Genomic DNA, 18,518 nt, shown 5'->3' on the forward strand with positions numbered 1-18,518 from the left:
AGTTTGTACAGTTGTACATATAATTAATGCAGTAACACTATCTGTATCTGTATCCGTATCTGATTAGTGCTCGAGCTATTCATATCTGTATCCGTACTCGGGTGCTGCGTTTGACATACCTTGGACGTTGGAAGTCGGGGCTCGTTTATGATCTCCGTGCATTCGAGCTACAAAGAGAGAAAAAAAAAACATGGATGCCTGCATGTTCGTCTTATTATTTTAAAAAATTGTAGTTTTAGGCCACACCCACTTCAGATTTAACGCTGCATTCAACAAGAGGTCATAACTCGCAATTTCAAATAGGAAAACAAAAAAGAAAACGCCTCCTCAAGACGGAATTCCTAATCGGGAACTCAGGATGGTCTTTCTTGGAACTCTCCGAATTCCTCCGAGTTTGTTAGTTAGCAACAAACTATCCAGCTAACTGCGATGAGTGTGATGTATTTTCCTCTTCAGAACAGCGAACTGCGTAGTCAGTGTTATAGATTGAACAATATGACTGTATGTTGATCGATTTTAAGCAAATATTACTAATTACCATATATAGCAGAATTCATTTAAAGCTACTATGTTCACTCTTAGCGCTGTGAGCAGCCATGTTGATATGATGTCACGGAGGAGTTCGGAGAAAGACCCTCCCGAGTTCCCGGGTAGGAATTCCATCTTGAGAAGGCGTTTTTGTTTTTTTCTTATTTTTTTCCTGGTCGAAATTGCGAGTTATTGTTGAATGCAGCGTTAAACCTGAAGTGGGTGTGGCCTAAAACCACTATATATATTTTTTATATAATAAGTAATATATGAAACCCTGACACTATGCCGCAGGAAACCCAGATGTAGAAATGTCAACAGATCGTCATCCTCAGAGACATGAGTGCAGTGCTGGGAACAGTTAGTCAGTAATGCGTTAAATTAAATTACTTTTCCCCTGAAAAATGTTTCATTTGTAAGTAATTTAATTACAGTCACTTATGATGTACTTGCATTACATACTCTCAACAATAGACTTTCAACAATTCTGTATGAAACAGAATTAAAAATCGAAATTTATCACCTAAAGATGAAATTTCTTTTCGAATTTAACTCCTTTAGGCCCCTTTATATTCGTTAGCTGTAGGCTAGCGTGCGTTCCCGTGAGTTCACTCCAGGCAGCTGTGAAGTCACTCGAGTTCAAGGATGTCAGCAGAGACGAGTGGCTGTTTTGCAAAATGGAAAAATTCCTATTACTTCATTTTTTTTGACACGTATAGACAAGAACGTCACGGTAAAATGTAAGTTATATCCTGGGGGAAAACACTATCAGCCTCTCTCTGACATGCATATGAATATATATGTATTGAATAAGATCAAAGATAAGTCTTTGCTGAAAAGTTGAATGATTATAGCTTTACAAGTAATGTTTAACTTATTAAGTTAATCTTGTTTTTTTTTTCTTTTTCTTTTGTTATTCAGATATCTCGTGTAATAATTCTCTTTGAAAATTAAACTGAGTTTTTATATTTTTACTGAGGAGGTTTGGTTTTGTCTTATTGTTAAGCCAGTTTATATCATTTTTTCAACATTTTTGATTAAACAATGGTTTAATAAAGCTATGCGTAAACTATAATTCCATGTTTGACTCAAATTTAAAGAATGGAAAGAAGAGTTTCATTTCTATTGTCCATGTAGTCAAGGTTGATACGGAATTTAAATCATTACTAATGACTAATGAGTAATTAGTCAGTAATTTAAATACAACCTTGAGGATGTCATTAGTAATTAATAATGAATTACTTTTTTGATGTAACTTACCCAACACTGTGTGTGTGTGTGATGTGCTTTTTTTTTTTTATAGTCCTGCTTGTGCAGTTATGATATTAGTTTGTACCTGATCGTGATATTTTCTACAAATTTATTTAGTTCTATTTCCCAACCTATAAACAACTAGTTAACTTTAACCGGTCGTGACCCCGATGAGGCAGTTAGTATTTAAATGTATCGAGCAGCAGCACACGATTGTGTTAACGAACGTGGTCTTTGTGTGTCCTGTGAGATTCATATGTGACTCCTTCTATTTGTGTCACGTTATCTGTTCATTCAGAATAATATATTCATATTTAAATACACCCTTAATATAATATACTATATAGATAGATATATATATGTATATAAATGCATATAAAGTGTGTAGTACATAACTCAATACAGTTAAGTCTTTTTAATAACCATGTTAATATTTCTTTTGGGGGAAAAAATACATTTTTAGATATCATCAAGATTTTCAACATGTAAAAAAACATGTGAAGGTGCATTTCAAGGTGTTATATTCTGAAATTACAAAGAAAACGTGAACATTATTTGAAAAATAAGCATTCATGTAAGAAAACCAGGTGAAATTTCGCACGTGATAATGAATTAATCATGTGAGAACATGTCGCCTGGTCTTTTTTTTTTTTTTCAATCTTTCCAAACTATTATGTTTGGTGAATCTGTGTCTGTGTTAAACTGTGTTAATATTAAACCTGTGACTTACAGCTTCACTACAGTCAGAACTGCAGTTATAGAATATTAATCAACATCTTCTGCCCAATCAGATTTGAGAATTCAACAGAGCTGTGGTATTTAAAGGTTTATGCTTTTTTTTTTTTTTTAAAAATTGAGTAGGGAATTTGGGTACTTTTACCATCATTGCTGTTAGAATGAGCTGAGGTTTACAATCAGGTGAATTAAATGAGTTAGAGTTAATAAACTCTCAAGCACTGTAGTGGGAAAACAGTGTACACTGGACCACTGACTCTTAGTTTTAACTCTTTTATTTCTCAATGAACAAGTGGTTGTGTAAAAAGAAACAATGAGTTAAAATATATTGTAGAGAAAAGGGTTAAATCAGCAAGCTGGCACCATTCAAGGTATCACAAACAATATATACAAATGAACCTATGAATATTTAGAAAAGAACACAATCCCATTTAGTATAATTATGTACAATCGGTACAGTATTAGATGCTGTAATTGTATACAAAAAAAAATTTACATAAATTTCAACCCTTGTTGACGTGATGTTAAGAGGCAGCAGGTTTATTAATAGTCAGGAGAAAAAGAAGCTGTATAAAAGAGCAAGAGAAGAAGAAGGAGACTGAAATTCGTTATGAGGATAAGTAGAAAATGATTCGAATGATTTTTTACATGATCCAAAAATCTAACTGTAATATTTTATATAAATCCCATCATATGGCGTTTGTATGTCCAGATTTAACAATAACCATAGAAGGCCCTTGTATACATGTATATACATATATTTGGTTACAAAGCACGAATACTTGCCTATTAATCTGCAGAATTTATTGCATGAAAATGCTGCATTTGCGGAGTTGGCTACTTGACTCCAAAGATCATGTTAATATTTGCATGGAGAAAGTTGCGCGTATTCAGAGTCGTGTTACGCAACAGCTTAAGTCGATTTTCAGGGCGCGGCATTCATATCGTTAAAATCAGCTTCATGTAGTTCATGTAGTTTACGCAGAGAACGTTTCTGTAACGTCTCCGTAACGTCTAAACCCCTGCGTTTAAACACAAGCACTCACCTTTAAACATGAAGAAAACTGGGATAGAAAATGCGGACCTTTTTTCCATTTTTTTCCCCCTATACCAGGAATGTAGCTGAGATCCTGCCTCTAATCGATCCCTGACTTAATTAGTCTAATTAGTCTAATTAAGTGGCACGGCAACAGGAAACAAGAATAGGAATCTTTGCCCGTATAAGGAAGGTGGGAGAAAAAAACCCTAAAAAAAAAAAACAAGGAAGGAAAGATTTTTGCTAAAAAATTTTGTAATACTCGAGTGATTGAAATGCTCGGTGTGTCTCAGCGTTGTCTGCGCAGAGACCGGCGTTGGTGGGGAGGGCGGTATTCTTCCTGTTCGCTGCAGAATGGTACTTCCTTCCTGTTTTCACACACAGCAGCAGAACTCCGGCTACGTGGACGCACACCCTGCTCCAGTGTCCTCACCTTCCCAATATCGCAACATCAGAAAGAAAACGCTAAAGACTCACAAGAATCAGGGAACTACAGCAGGCTAGCTAAAAGAACGGCTAAAAATTATTTACACGTGCGGGAATATTTCAGTGAAATATATCAGATCGTACTAATAAAAACGTAAAAAAAGATATGCAAACATTGTAGGAACGGCGCGTTGTTTTGTTTCAGTTTTTGGTAAATGATTCAAGTGAAATGGAGCTCTGTAGCAGACTCAGACTTTTTATATGATGTAGGAAGTCAACTTGTAATAAATAAATACGTAGCTGATCTTCCGTTGTTGTATTGTGTTACGTTAATCGTTAATAACATCCTTTGCGCATGATAAATCTTATTATTAACGATTGTTTTGAGGGTATAGTATCATGTAGCGTTATTCAGAAATCAACCACTAACTGAGTCTGTCTTGTAAACGCTATAAAATGAATATGTCGGATAACATAACGGAGATTATAGAATAGCACTTGATGCAGTACACATTGAGAATTGTGATGTATTCACTGTTTCTACATTTCTACAATGTGGATCTCATTAAAATTTTGATCCTGAAAGGATGGATGAGACGGGGATTAAATAAAAGCGGTACAAAGAATAGCACTTTTCTATACGCATTAATGCATGACGTAGGTGTTTATTTCTCTTACCTCTTTATGGAAGTGGTGGGAACAGTGATGTTCTTGGCCTCCTCTTCCTGTTTCTCCACCTCTCCTGAGCGTTTCTTCATGGCAGATCAGACACATGTTATCCGAATCATTCTACAAACGAATAAAATCAGTGCTTTAACCCTGAATAAAACGAAATATCACCTCTTATACTACAACTTCCCAATAATTACAATTTTTCTATAGTAAAGAATGACTGGTCGTACATTTTATCCATTTATAGTTACATTTACTGTTAAGACAAAAAAAATCACAGCACTGACACTGGAGACTCCTTCCATAAACGCTAAAAATAAATGTTTCTTTACTTCTTTAATATAGTCTCTTTACAGGAATATTTTAAATTATTAGACTATTATATGCATTTAAATTTTGCATGTGAATCTTGTTATTATTCACATGAGACTTTTCTACAAACATTTTAGTCCATCAGGCTCAAAGTCAGCGTCATTCTCCCAGCACAAGCCCCACACAGATGTTCATACAGATGTCTCTGACACACACCAGCACTCACCAGTGACGGGACTCTGTGGTTGCGGAAGCGCAGCATCCTCTTGAAGGACTCCGTCAGCTCGGGGACGGTGCTGATGCGACTCTCTACTCCTCCAGCTTTACTGCCTCTGTATTCGTCTGATGAGACGCGGCGAGCGTGAGGGTGTGACCGCACCTCCTTCTGCTCCTCATGGCTCTGGAAGTGAGTGGGAGTCGAAGGATGTTTCAGACGCATGGCCTCCAGCTGGGACTGAGAAATTTCAAATGTAACAGAAAAATTATAATATATAATATTTAGTGTAATAATAATAATAATCTCACGTAAAGTACAGTAGTTTTACCTTTAAAGTTCTGTACATCTGGTTTTATACTTATGTAAAAAGCATAGTGCACTCTAGCAGGAGAGTGTGTAGTGTGATGATCGCTACGTTCATCTGCAAAAGTTTTCACACCCTTGGCACAATAGAAAAAGCCTGTGTATCTATCGATCTATCTGTCCACTGTATCTAACTATCATTCTGTCTATCTATCTATCTATCTATCTATCTATCTACAGTATCTGCAGTATCTACTGTATCTAACTATCTTTCTGTATGTCTATCTATCTATCTATCTATCTATCTATCTATCTATCTATCTATCTGCAGTATCTACTGTATCTATCTATCATTCTGTCTGTCTATCTATCTATCTATCTATCTGTCTGTCTATTTATCTATCTATCTATCTACAGTATCTACTGTATCTAACTATCTTTCTGTCTGTCTGTCTGTCTATCCATCTATCTATCTATCTATCTATCTATCTGTCTATCCATCTACAATATCTACTGTATCTAACTATCTTTGTGTCTATCTATCTATCTATCTATCTATCTATCTGTCTGCTTGTCTATCTATCTATCTATCTATCTATCTATCTATCTATCTTTCTGTCTGTCTGTCTACTGCACCTAACTATCTGTCTGTCTCTCTGTCTCTCTCTCTCTCTATCTATCTATCTATCTATCTATCTAATTTATTTTCAGCTGTCAGTCAGCTTGGTGTCAAAGTTCTGCTTTCTCGTTTCTCTATCTACTTATGATACTAACATACTACTACTACTAATAATAAATCTATCCCAAGACCAAATCCAGAATTATTGGCACCCTTGCAGAGAGAGTGAAAAACTGACATCCACATCAACACAGAATTAGTTGCGAGACACTAAATCATCTGTGATGATCTCTGAATTAAACAAACCTGTCCATACGAACAAACCTAAACATATAAAGGAGCTTGAATTGTTGTGAATGGAGCAGAGAAGAGACTTGTATTATAATAATTGTGATAATAATGTATAATATAATTGTGCAATGTTAATTGTGGGGTGCCAATAATTTTGAAACAATATGTTCGCCATCACATGTTTCAGCTTAAAAGGACACTACTGACACACGGCCTTGTGAAAGATGTTTGTTCATTTGTTTTTACATTTCTACATGAAAAATAAACTACTGAGTTGTTTTTTTCTGAATTGTGTCACTGTATGAGGTTTGAAAATCAAATATTCATGAATTTAAATCTGAAAAAACGCCACTGCAGCACATTTCAGCGTGAATAGCGTGAGTCAGCTTGTTATTTTACTCTTCTCTAGTGAAGATATGTACTCTGGAATTCTGTTTTCTTAAAAGATTCGATAAAAATGCCATCAACATATACACAATTCAATTTTGGGTGATAAAATTGACATCTTTAGATTTGTAATATATGCAATAATCACTGATATACACCTGGTGTATTCAGGAACGTTTATTAATTTTATCCGCAAAATGAATCTGAAATGATGAAAAACAAGCAAAGGAGAAATACGAGCGCTTTCTGTAAAGAATGCGGAATACACAGACAACGCATCAGTTTTTCTGATCATGAGTTTGTTCCATGTTCTTCATCTTCATTTTTAACTTCTTCGTCTGGAGTGTACGGTTCTGATACGTACCATGCAGGGCAGTGAAGCTCGGCGGTCGCCTGTGGAGTGTCTGAACCTCCTGAAGCTCCTCTTGCGCTCTTTAGCCCGCTCGTCTCTGCCTCCGTGTCCCCAGTAGCTGCTCATCCATTTGGTGAAGTTTCCATCGTCGTCCTCGTCGTTGTCCACGATGATGGCAGGGAGCAGACGCAGAGACAGCTTGGAGGCCGGTGTGTGTGGAGCTCTCGCTGGGGCTCCCAACCTAAAAACTAGAATCTAAAGGAGCTCTGAGGCTCTGAAGCTCTGCAGATGATCTGTGGAGTTCAGAAGGACTGATCTCCGAGCTTGTGTAGGTGAGATTTGTAAGACACATGAGTTTTGGACGAAGTCTTTAAATAAGCGAATCCTCTGTAATCTGTTTAGCATCAGAGAATGAGGGAGGGGTGTAAAGAGAGAGAGAGAGAGAGAGAGAGAGAGGGAGAGAGAGAGGGGGAGAGAGAGTTTAAAAGAGAGAGAGAGAGTAAAAGAGAGAGGTTGAGAGAGAGGGGGGAGAGAGAGAGTGTAAAAGAGAGAGTGAGAGAGTGTAAAAGAGAGAGAGAGTGTGTGTAAAAGAAAGAGAGACAGTGTGTGTGTAAAAGAGAGAAAGAGAGAGAGAGAGAGAGAGCGTGTGTAAAAGAGAGAGGGGGGGGGGAGAGTGTGTAAAAGAGAGAGAGAGTGTAAAAGAGAGAAACAGTGTGTGTGTAAAAGAGAGAAAGAGAGAAAGAGAGTGTGTGTGTGTGTGTTTGTGTGTGTGTGAGAGAGAGACAGAGAGAGAGAGAGAGAGAAAGACAGAAAAAGAAAAAAGAATAGAGAGACAGACAGACAGAGAAAAAGTGAGATAGAGAGAGAAAGAGAGAGCGAGAGAGAGAGAGAGACTAACAATGTGTGAGGTGGGAATTGAATTGGGTAGTGTGTGTGTGTGTGTGTGTGTGTGTGTGTTTGTGCGTATATGTGTGTGTGTGTGTGTGTGTGTGTGTTTGGAAGTGTGGGGGCTCTGCTGTTAAAATATTTCCATTGCAGAGCCTAGAGGGCACACACACACACACACACAAACACAAACACACAAACACACAAACAAACACACACACACTTTCCACTCTGATGAAAGCTGTCGATAGTTACAGACTGCAGCAGTGAGGGATTGTGGGATCGTCCTGCAGCATCACACACTCTGCTACAATCATCTCAGTTTCAGGCTTTAGTGTACACACAGTGATTTTACTGTGTAAGATAAATAACTGACCTGTGTGTGTGTGTGTGTGTGTGCACTCATGTGTGTGTGTGTGTGCGTGTGTGTGTGCTGAGTGCATGGGTGTTCACTGACCTGTAACTCAGGAACACCTCTCCACTGTATTCTGGGCTGTGACCCTGTTTTTTGGAGACTATAACAGACGAGGTTTCATTAATGAGTAATCTGGGACACACTTCCTCCGCCTCTGTCTACTGTCCTGCTCCGCTTGTGCAGTCGCTCATGACACCGTCCCTCAGGGCGAAAAAAAAAACCCAAACCAGAACATCGTGACGTCTGTGTCTCATGAACTGTAAAATTCATTTACTATATGTTACACGTGTCAGACTTTTTCATAACACTTAACTCATGGCCTATGTTCATAGTGCTACATAAGCCCTCCAACTGACATAAAGCTACATACACAGGTGTAAACTGTCATGAAGAAGGTCAAGATGGCATACATAAGCTCACGTGTATGAATGCTTATTTCAGCATGCATTAGATGTCTAAGGATGAATTTTGCCGATAAGTTGACATAAATGCATATTTCAACAGACGTAAGCTGTTATAATACCACATTCTGTCTTCATAGGGGCTTCGTAAAGCATGCATACTGTAAGTTCACATTTATAAAGCCACTTAAAAAAGGCTTATTCCAACAGGCATTAGATGTCTTAGGATGAATGTAGTTAATTTTGCCATTAAGGTGATATAAATGCTTTCAACAGACATAAGCTGTTATAATACCACGTTCTGTCTTCATAGGGCTTCGTAAAGCATACATACTGTAAGTTCACATTTATAAAGCCACTTAAAAAAGGCTTATTCCAACATGCATTAGATGTCTTAGGATGAATGTAGTTAATTTTGCCATTAAGGTGATATAAATGCTTTCAACAGACATAAGCTGTTATAATACCATGTTCTGTCTTCATAGGGCTTCGTAAAGCATGCATACTGTAAGTTCACATTTATAAAGCCACTTAAAAAAGGCTTATTCCAACAGGCATTAGATGTCTTAGGATGAATGTAGTTAATTTTGCCATTAAGGTGATATAAATGCTTTCAACAGACATAAGCTGTTATAATACCACGTTCTGTCTTCATAGGGTTTCATAAAGCATGCATACTGTAATTTCACATTTATAAAGGATTTTAAAAGGCTTATTCCAACATGCATTAGATGTCTAAGAACGAATTCAGTCAATTTTGCCAATAAGTTGACATAAATGCATATTTCAACAGGCTTAAGCTGTTATAATACCACATTCTGTCTTCATAGGGCTTCATAAAGCATGCATACTGTAAGTTCACATTTATAAAGGCATTTTAAAAGGCTTATTCCAACATGCATTAGATGTCTAAGAATGAATTTAGTCAATTTTGCCCATAAGTTGACGTAAATGCTTATTTCAACAGGCATAAGCTGTTATAATACCACCTTCTGTCTTCATAGTGTTACGTTTTCTGTAAAGAAAAAAATCTGTTTATTCAACATTTATGGAAGGAGTCTCCAGTGTCAGCGCTTTGTAACAGTTTCCAGCACGGGAAAGTCTTCAGGACGGACGAGTTTTCACTTTGTGCTTTCGCAATAACATGACGAACTGTGGTTTTTTTTGTCTTATTAACTTTACGTGAGAGAGAGAGAGAGAGAGAGAGAGAGAGAAGAGAGGCTGATGACAGAACGACTGTTTATTGCTGCTATAACGTAAGCGATAACAGGAACTAACCTGTTTCTTAAATGTAACATTAAATGTAACTATGTGGATTAAAAGCATGGCAGGTTTTAATAAAAAAAAAACAAAAAAAAAAAACAGGCATGGGTCAAAACCAGGAAGTTTAACAAGAAATACAAAATCAGTGAAGGATGGAAAACAGGAAAACAGGAAAACAGCGCTCGGAATGCAGGATAAGACTGGCAAGACTTCGCGACAAAACAAAGACACAGGAGGATATAAATAAACAACTAATCAAGGTGCTGAGGTGTGAGAGAGAGAGAGAGAGAGAGAGAGAGAGAGAGAGAGACATCCTGACTGATATAAGAGGAATAAACCACTTCAGGATGTTATAGGAACTGAATCAAGTCCAGGATGGTAACAGTGACTCCGCTTCATCACTCCATCACTGATTGTTTTACTGGAACTGCATGACACAGTGTGGTTTATTCCACAATTACTGGACCTCTTCATAAAAATGAGCAAAGATGGAAGATTTATTAATTCCACTACATTTATTAGAATTAATTAAATTAAAAAAAATGTTTTTAGGTACACCATTTCTTTCCTAATTTCTTTCTTTCTTTCTTTCTTTCTAACCTTTTCTTTTAAACTTTCTTTCTTTTTACTTTCTAAATTTTAAACTTTTTCTTTCTTTGCTTCTTTAAAACATTTTCTTTCTTTCTAGTAAAATCTTTCTTTTCTTTCCTGTTTCTTTCCTAATTTCTTTCTTTAAAATGTTTTCTTTCCTGTCTTACTTTTTTCGTTCTTTTAAACTTTCTCTCTTTTTTTAACTTTTTCTTTCTTAATTTAAAACTTTCTTTCTTTCTTTCTTTCTAGTAAACCCTTTCTTTCTTTTTTCCTTCCTTCTTTCTTTCTTTAAAACATTTTCTTTTAACCTTTTTCTTTCTTTCTTTCTTTCTTTCTTTCTTTCTTTCTTTCTCATAAACTTTTTTCTTTTCTTTCCTTTTTCTTTCCTTCTTTCTTTCCTGTCTTACTTTTTTCTTTAAAAATGTTTCTTTTTCTTTGTTTTAAACTTTCTTTTGTCCTTTTTCTTTCTTAATTTTAAACTTTTCTTTCTTTCTTTCTATATAATTTTTTCTTTCTTTCCTTCTTTCTTTCTTTCTTTCTTTCTTGTTCATTATTATTCCTTCTCTCCTGAACTTTTCAGCCACTAAACTGAATTAATTGTAATAAATGTAGAGCTAAAACGTACAGTTTTGTATGTTTATTGGGTTGGCGTTATACGGGAATGTGAACAGACAGCAGATTGACTGAAGCTCGTGATGTCACTCAGGGGTGATGATTCAGCCTCGGGCTGGAGACACAACACACGCGACACCATAAACTACTGAGCAAACACATCCTGTGTGTCCTAAGATGCTCTATTACAACATTTATTACACATTTCATTTCATATTTTATTTATTTTACTCTCTATTACTCAGGATATAATTCATAGCAAAGAAATAAGTAATGCAACCCTTACAATAACAACACCACCAACAACACCACCAACAACACCAACAACAACAACAGCAAAACCACCAACACCACCACCACCAACAACAACAATAACAACACCACCACCAACACCACCACCACCACCAACAACAACAATAACACCACCACCAACAACAATAACACCACCACCAACAACAACAATAACACCACCACCACCAACAATAACACCACCACCAACACCACCAACAACACCAACAACAACAGCAAAACCACCACCACCACCACCAACAACAACAATAACACCACCCACACCACCAACAACAATAACACCACCACCACCACCAACAAGAACCTACACCAAAAGCAACAACACCATCACCACCAACAACAATAACACCACCACCACCACCAAAAACAACAACAATAACACCACCACCACCAACAACACCAAAAACAACACCAACAACACCACCACCACCAACATCAACACCAACAACAACAACAGCAACAACAACACCAACAACAACAACAACAGCAACACCACAAACAACACCACCACCACCAACAACATCAACAACACCAACACCAACAACACCACCACCACCACCAACATCAACAACACCAACAACAACAACAACAGCAACAACAACACCAATAACAACATCAACACCACCACCACCACCAACATCAACAACACCAACAACAACAACAGCAACAACAACACCAATAACAACATCAACACCACCACCAACAACAACAACAACACCACCACCAACACCACCACCACCACCACCAACAACAAGTTGTAGTACTAGTTACAATGTAATTATGTATTATTAATTAGTACTATTAATATTAAAAATATATTTATAAATGATAATTAATATTATTAATTCATAATGATCAATAATATTTACAACCACATTATTAGTCATTTATTATTATTATTATTATTATTATTTATTAAGTTAAATAATGTACAATAATAATAATAATTATAATAATAAAAATAAAGAAGTAAATGATTATTTATTATAAACTAATAAATAAACAATCATTAATATCATTAACATCATTAATAATTATTATTACCTACTGGAAGATTGTACAGATGTTGTACAGCCCCAAATCCCCATTTTACAGGTGGATACAGGAATTTTGTGTGATTTGTGATCATGTACAGTACTGGCTATTTTAAAGACTTTTATTTTAAACCATAGCTTAAATCCATCTCTTTTTAAATTTATGTCCCATCTAATTTTTTTTACTCTTTATATTAATATAATAAATTTAATCACATTATAATAAATTTAAATTTAATCTTTAAACGCAAAGTGCCTAAGCAGTTTTAATGAATGGCTTTTATTGTAATAACGTTTATTATTAGGACTTTTATTTTGGCCGCGGTTGTGACCCGGAAATGTTTTTTTGTCATGACCTTTTTGGGTTTGACAGAGCACTTGCAATGTCCTTGTTAGAAAGCAGGCTGTCTAGTGAGTGACCATTAGTGGGGAAGAGAAAGAAAAAAACATGGAATAAATTTTTTTTAAAAATCTTCTTAGACCTTATTCATGAATAAACATCTTTAATTTCCTGTAAAGAAGATGTTACGGGCCGGACCTGCTGTTGCCTGGTAAGAGAGAGAGAGAGAGAGAGAGAGCGCGCGCACACACACATATATACATACATACTGTATTTACAGGCACGCGCACGCGCGCGCCCGCTGCCAGCTAGCTAGTAAGCTAGCTAGGTTTTAATGTTGCTGTGTAACTAGCGTAATACAGCTGTAGCAGTAAAATGTGCACTATTTAGGGCGCCTTATTTCCACTGTTTCTAGGGAAGGAGGCTAAGACTCAGTTTAGAGTCAGAGTTAGCATAACCGGCTAGTTCTCGTTCCTCTAATGGGTATAACAGGATAACTTAATCCCAATCCTAATCCTAATCCCAGTCCCAATCTGAGTAAACTAGCTAATGGCTAACAGGCTGATGTCTTACTACAACAACAACAACAACAACGACAACAACCCTAAACATTCACAGTAATGGTGATGACTAAGACTTGAGCTAAGCAGTGTGTTGTTTCACAGGTGTGGTGTGAATATTTTACCTGAGGGAGTGTGTTAAAAATGAAAGTATACCAGGTCAAGTGTGTAGATACTCAGGTTAGTTTTATTTAGATAGCATTTAGAACATTTAAACATTGCACTGTGTACGAGACCCAAATCCAGTCCATTTGAAGTGTTCTGAGAGAAGAATTCGGTTCTGTTTGCGTTCACACTGTTCCTTAAGCGTCCTCGGGTCACTCGCTGTGTCTCCTCAGTCGGTTTTCTTTTAACCCGAGACCAATAACCAGTTATGTGTAGTTTGTGTGTAACTGACAGCTCTGACTGTCTCACCTGGTCAAGTTCCTCTGTCTCATTATCTTCAGTGATTGTATAAACGTCTTGTCAAACCTTCTTCACCTTCTTGCTTTGGTTTTTTCTTTTTATGAAGTGGAACTTCGGTTCCTTTTATAATCCTCACTCCAATATACACCATCTGGAAACACCTGACTATTACGTCTATACGAGCTTGTTGGAGATCCCAATCCAATCCCTTGGGCAAAGCCACTAGAGATCCTCCACACCAAACTCCTCAGATCATGTCTTAATGGACCTTGTTTTGTCCACATTCGGAAGCATATGGTTGTCTTCGTACGCTGGAAATTCCCCTTCGCTGGACGCTGGAACTAAGGAACCCAAACCCTGAAAAAAAAAAAAAAAAAACAGCCCCAGACCATCAATCCCTCTTCCACCACAGAAAGCGTTCTCCTGACATCCACCAAAATTGTTGTTTGGCGTATTTCTGTGTTATTCCTGCGAGATCTTCGCGGTTGTGTGCTGCTCCGATGTCGGATGATGACATCGTTATTGCTAGCGCAGTGCGTAATTGGAAAAAATATCCAACAAACCCAAACATAGTCCGGTTTTGCTGTTAGCGCCTAAAAAAATAAAAAGAGCAAGAACTTCTTGTCTCACTGTGATGTTTTTAACGCCCTGTTTTTTTTCTCGTCAGCATGGCGTGCAGGAATCTTCTCCCCTCCAGATTGGGGGGAATTCGGTTCGGCGTCCCGCTGCAGAAGCTACACCCCCTGTCACGTGCCATCCACCAGTGCTACTCTGCCAACACCACCCCTCAGAGACCCCCTCACCGCCATTACACCTCCCTCTCCAGACTCCCCGTGCGGCCCCCGAGGTCTCGGTCGGGACACGGCTACCAGCAGCAGCGCTCCTTCTGGGCGGCACGTCTGGCGGCTCGGCTGCTGAAGCTGCGCTACATCCTGCTGGGATCCGCCGTCGGAGGAGGCTACACCGCTAAGAAGGTACAGAGAATCTTTACACACACACACACGCGTTCTTATTCAGCTCGGCTCGTTCACTTTAGCCCGGGGGTGTCAATATTTATGTTTTGTGTTTCAATCATGTTGCAATTTTGCACCGGTCTGTTTCTGAGATATCAGTGTTCACATTGCAGTTACACTATAAAATTTGTACATATACAAAAGTGCAAGTGCAAAAGTTTGCGCACCCTTAGGACACGTTGATTAGCGCAAATAAAAATAACAAAAAGAGTCAAATTGTGTATTTTAAGATATTAATAGTGGCCATAGATACGGATAGAGAGGAATGTGGGGAAAAACTTCTTTTTAAAATACATATTTTTTTAAAAATATTTTGGTTGTTTTTGCTCAGCGATGCATCAGTACCATTTCCCCCGCCCCGCAATTTTTCTCTAATTTGGTATTGGCCAATTCCTATCACATGACACGTGCTTTTTCAGAGACACGTGAAGCAATCTGCGTGTATCTGAGCTGCGTAACACATTCGGAGGGAAAGCGCTATCCGCCCTCTTCCACATACTCGAGCTCATACATACCCACATGTCACTGTGATTGACAGGAGAGAGAGAGTGTGCCCCTCCCATGCACAGAGCACAGCCTGGCTGTGGCATTGTTGGAATTCGAACTTGTGATCGTTGGATAATAGAGCGAATGCTTTTCTGTTGCACCACACCAATACAGGTCACTCCATTACGTTTTTGTTTTTTTTTCTTTCCAGAGTACAAGTGCATGTCTTTTTATACTTGTTTATACTGACACTGATACTGAAATGATTAAGCTGCTTAGTATTGATCAATCAGGAATGTCATGACATGCTGCTAGCAGTTACCTCCTCGTACTGTGTTTTATATTGCTGTTTAAAAATAGCGTGTTTAACAGGGAGAGTAAGGACAGCTGACCTGAGAGCGCAGAGCATTATCAGCGAGCGTGAGCATTAAAAATGATCGCAAGGTGTTGTGTATTGCACAGAATGAAGTCGCTCAGTGCTCAGTGCTCGCTGAAGTGAAGTGCTCTTACATATGACTTCGCATGCTTACGTCACTTCATTGCTCCACATTCGCAGATATCTTTGTGCGTGTGCGCAGATCCCGGCCTCTCACACCAATACCCGATACCATTTTCAGTATCGATTCATTAGATTCTTGTTGAAGGATTTCGTTTTTATTATGTTATAATTCCGTTAAATTTATTTTGTGGATTAATAATGCAAAATCCATGGGGGGGTGCGCAAACTTTTGCACTCACCTCTACATGAAAACATGGACACGATTTCCTGATTCTTTATCCAAAATGCGTGCGCTTGCGTGTTTTCCCGCAGACATACGACGAGTGGAAGGAAATGCTTCCCGATCTGAGCGAGTACACGTGGATCGTACCTGACTTCGTGTGGGAGCTCAGCGAAAATATCGATTTAGGTACGTGTGAGAAACGACCTTCACGTGTTTTCAGATGAATTAATCTCCAGTTCATTGACGTAAATGTTAACACCCACGCCTTGTTGTTTACGCCTTACTGAAGAGAAGCTAGCGAGCGCGTTGCCTGAAATGGAGGAGATCGCTAAGCTGCTGCCGGACTTCGAGAAGATTGGGGAGAACTTCACTTTCCTCAAGAGCCTGCTGTCCAGTGGTGAGTCTCGCACACATGCACACACACACACACACACACACACTGTGATAATAACAGTGCAGCTGAATGAAATATGTGCACTTTTATCTAAAATGGCATCCATTATCTGCGACATGTTTGGTGAAAGCTGATAGCTTCCGTCTTAGCATCATCTCACACACACACACACACACACACACACACACACGCACACACACTCTTGAAACAGCTTGTCCAGTATCTCTGGACTTGCTAATATGGTGAAAATGAACGAATGTTGCATCTCTAAGCCGAATCTCTATCTTCTTGAGCACGTAGTTTAGCGCCACTGCACCAGTAGAGGGGCGTGGCCTAAAGAAGGCGGAGCCAACCTGGCAACTAGACGCCCTAATCTCATGTTTTGGCCCGGAAACCAAATCGACTGAGCTATAAAGGTGATAACGAAATGTAACAATGTATAGCTAGCTAGCTAGTTAAGTCCATTAATACACTTTCATACTTTCGTTCTTTCTTCTTAACACAATGCTAATCTGGTGGCTATGAGCTTCCTTTACTTGTTAGCAACATTATCCTTGTAGCGAACTTTCGTAAACATGAGGCATGTCCTGGCTGATGGATTGCATTTGGGGTAAGTGTGTACATTTTGTTGTGGACATTTTATCTGAAAGCTCCATTCAGGAAATGCATCCTGGTGCGTTAGTTCTAGTCCTATTAAGTTCATCTCTCTACATATAACTTTCTGGATTTATATTTCTCACCGGTTGTAAAGTGATCGTAACAGAAGCGGCAGTAATGACGCATTTCCTGATCGGAGATTTGAAAAAAAAAAAAACGTAAAGAGGGCGGGGCAATCATTTTTTGGTCAATATTACAGTACAGAGGAAGTCTGAATTTTTAAACTTTCTCAGAGTTCTTATGATTTTATTAAATCAATGTTTCTTGAATGAGCTGTTACTATAGAAACTTATCCGAACGAGGGCATTAATATAACCCTGTGATTTGCATCTGCACTAATGTTAGAGCTGCTGACCAATCAGATGCCAGAATTCAACAGTGCTATTACTCTGTAGTTTCTATGTCCGTGTATTGATGTACTGTAATACTGATCATTATTGGTATTGAATGTTGATGATGATGATGATGATGTTCACTGATGTTCTGGACGTACAGTGACACTGACACGCTGCTTGTCCGCAGTAAATCAGTCCTTTTACTACCATCGTTTTTTTTTTTTTTGTTTGTTTTTTTTCACATTTCTTGTGTTCCTCTTGTTCCCCCCTTTCCTTCCTTCCACGTTTTCACAGGTGTGAATAGTGCAGTCATTGGAGCTTCTGATCTGCGTCTGTTGTTAGGTGTGTAAACAGCACACAGTGCCGCCCCCCATCCTCTTATTCCCCCACCGACACTCGCTGTCCTGACGTCCCGTCCATGTTAAATGGACTCGGTTGGTTGCCTCCTGACAATGATGTCTTGTATCTTTTAGCACATAATTGGTCTGACTTTTTTTTTTTTCTAAATAGACTGAGTTACAGATATTAAAGAGTAATTATTTATATAAAAAAGTAACATGATCTTAAACTGTATTAGTTTTTAGTCGCTCATGTCACGGTTTAAGCAAAAGTTTTGTTACTAGAGAAGCAAATTGACAAGCTATCAGGCACCATTATACATCGCTAACTGACACAAACACACGTGTATAGTTTTTAGAGTCAGGTAGTGGTGGAAGGTTAAAGTGTAAGTTTTAAATGAGAGACCGGTGCAAACCAGCAGAGATTTTTAAATCCTGTTTCTACCCCAGTAGTGACAAACTACAAAAGCAACTAATGAATTTGTCTTAATACTTGTTGCACGTCTGGATGTGAGTTCTGACTGCGTTAATGCTTTTTTTTTAACCCCTTTTGTTTCATTTTCATTGTTTTTCCTTTCCAGAATCAGTGTCATGTTAACGCCTTTTAACACATTTTTATATAAGATGTT

The 18,518-nt window shown here is 38.0% G+C and overlaps 2 protein-coding genes across 7 annotated transcripts in view; one reads left to right on the forward strand and one right to left on the reverse strand.

Moving 5' to 3' along the window:
• Positions 1-2,770: 2,770 nt before the first annotated feature.
• On the reverse strand, positions 2,771-7,730 carry lnp1 (leukemia NUP98 fusion partner 1). The gene is made up of 4 exons (XM_034299462.2): positions 7,142-7,730; positions 5,187-5,414; positions 4,655-4,765; positions 2,771-3,983 (listed from the first exon to the last, which is right to left on the reverse strand). Exons 1-4 carry the CDS (start codon positions 7,253-7,255, stop codon positions 3,840-3,842), a joined length of 597 nt encoding a protein of 198 aa, XP_034155353.1. The 5' UTR covers positions 7,256-7,730; the 3' UTR covers positions 2,771-3,839.
• Positions 7,731-12,986: 5,256 nt separating this feature from the next.
• opa1 (OPA1 mitochondrial dynamin like GTPase) overlaps positions 12,987-18,518 on the forward strand; it is a 54,406-nt gene continuing 48,874 nt past the window's right edge. For 2 of the 6 annotated variants that reach the window (XM_053230963.1, XM_053230969.1), the window contains exons 1-5: positions 12,987-13,190; positions 14,612-14,918; positions 16,255-16,351; positions 16,455-16,562; positions 17,846-17,893. In XM_053230963.1, the coding sequence (XP_053086938.1) occupies positions 13,162-13,190; positions 14,612-14,918; positions 16,255-16,351; positions 16,455-16,562; positions 17,846-17,893 (589 nt within the window). In that variant the 5' untranslated portion in view covers positions 12,987-13,161. The remainder of the gene's footprint in view (positions 13,191-14,611; positions 14,919-16,254; positions 16,352-16,454; positions 16,563-17,845; positions 17,894-18,518) is intronic. The other 4 variants (XM_053230974.1, XM_053230979.1, XM_053230987.1 and 1 more) reach the window with 3 other exon arrangements.

Source organism: Pangasianodon hypophthalmus, chromosome 2 (genome assembly GCF_027358585.1).
Source record: "Pangasianodon hypophthalmus isolate fPanHyp1 chromosome 2, fPanHyp1.pri, whole genome shotgun sequence".
Lineage (NCBI taxonomy): Eukaryota > Metazoa > Chordata > Actinopteri > Siluriformes > Pangasiidae > Pangasianodon > Pangasianodon hypophthalmus.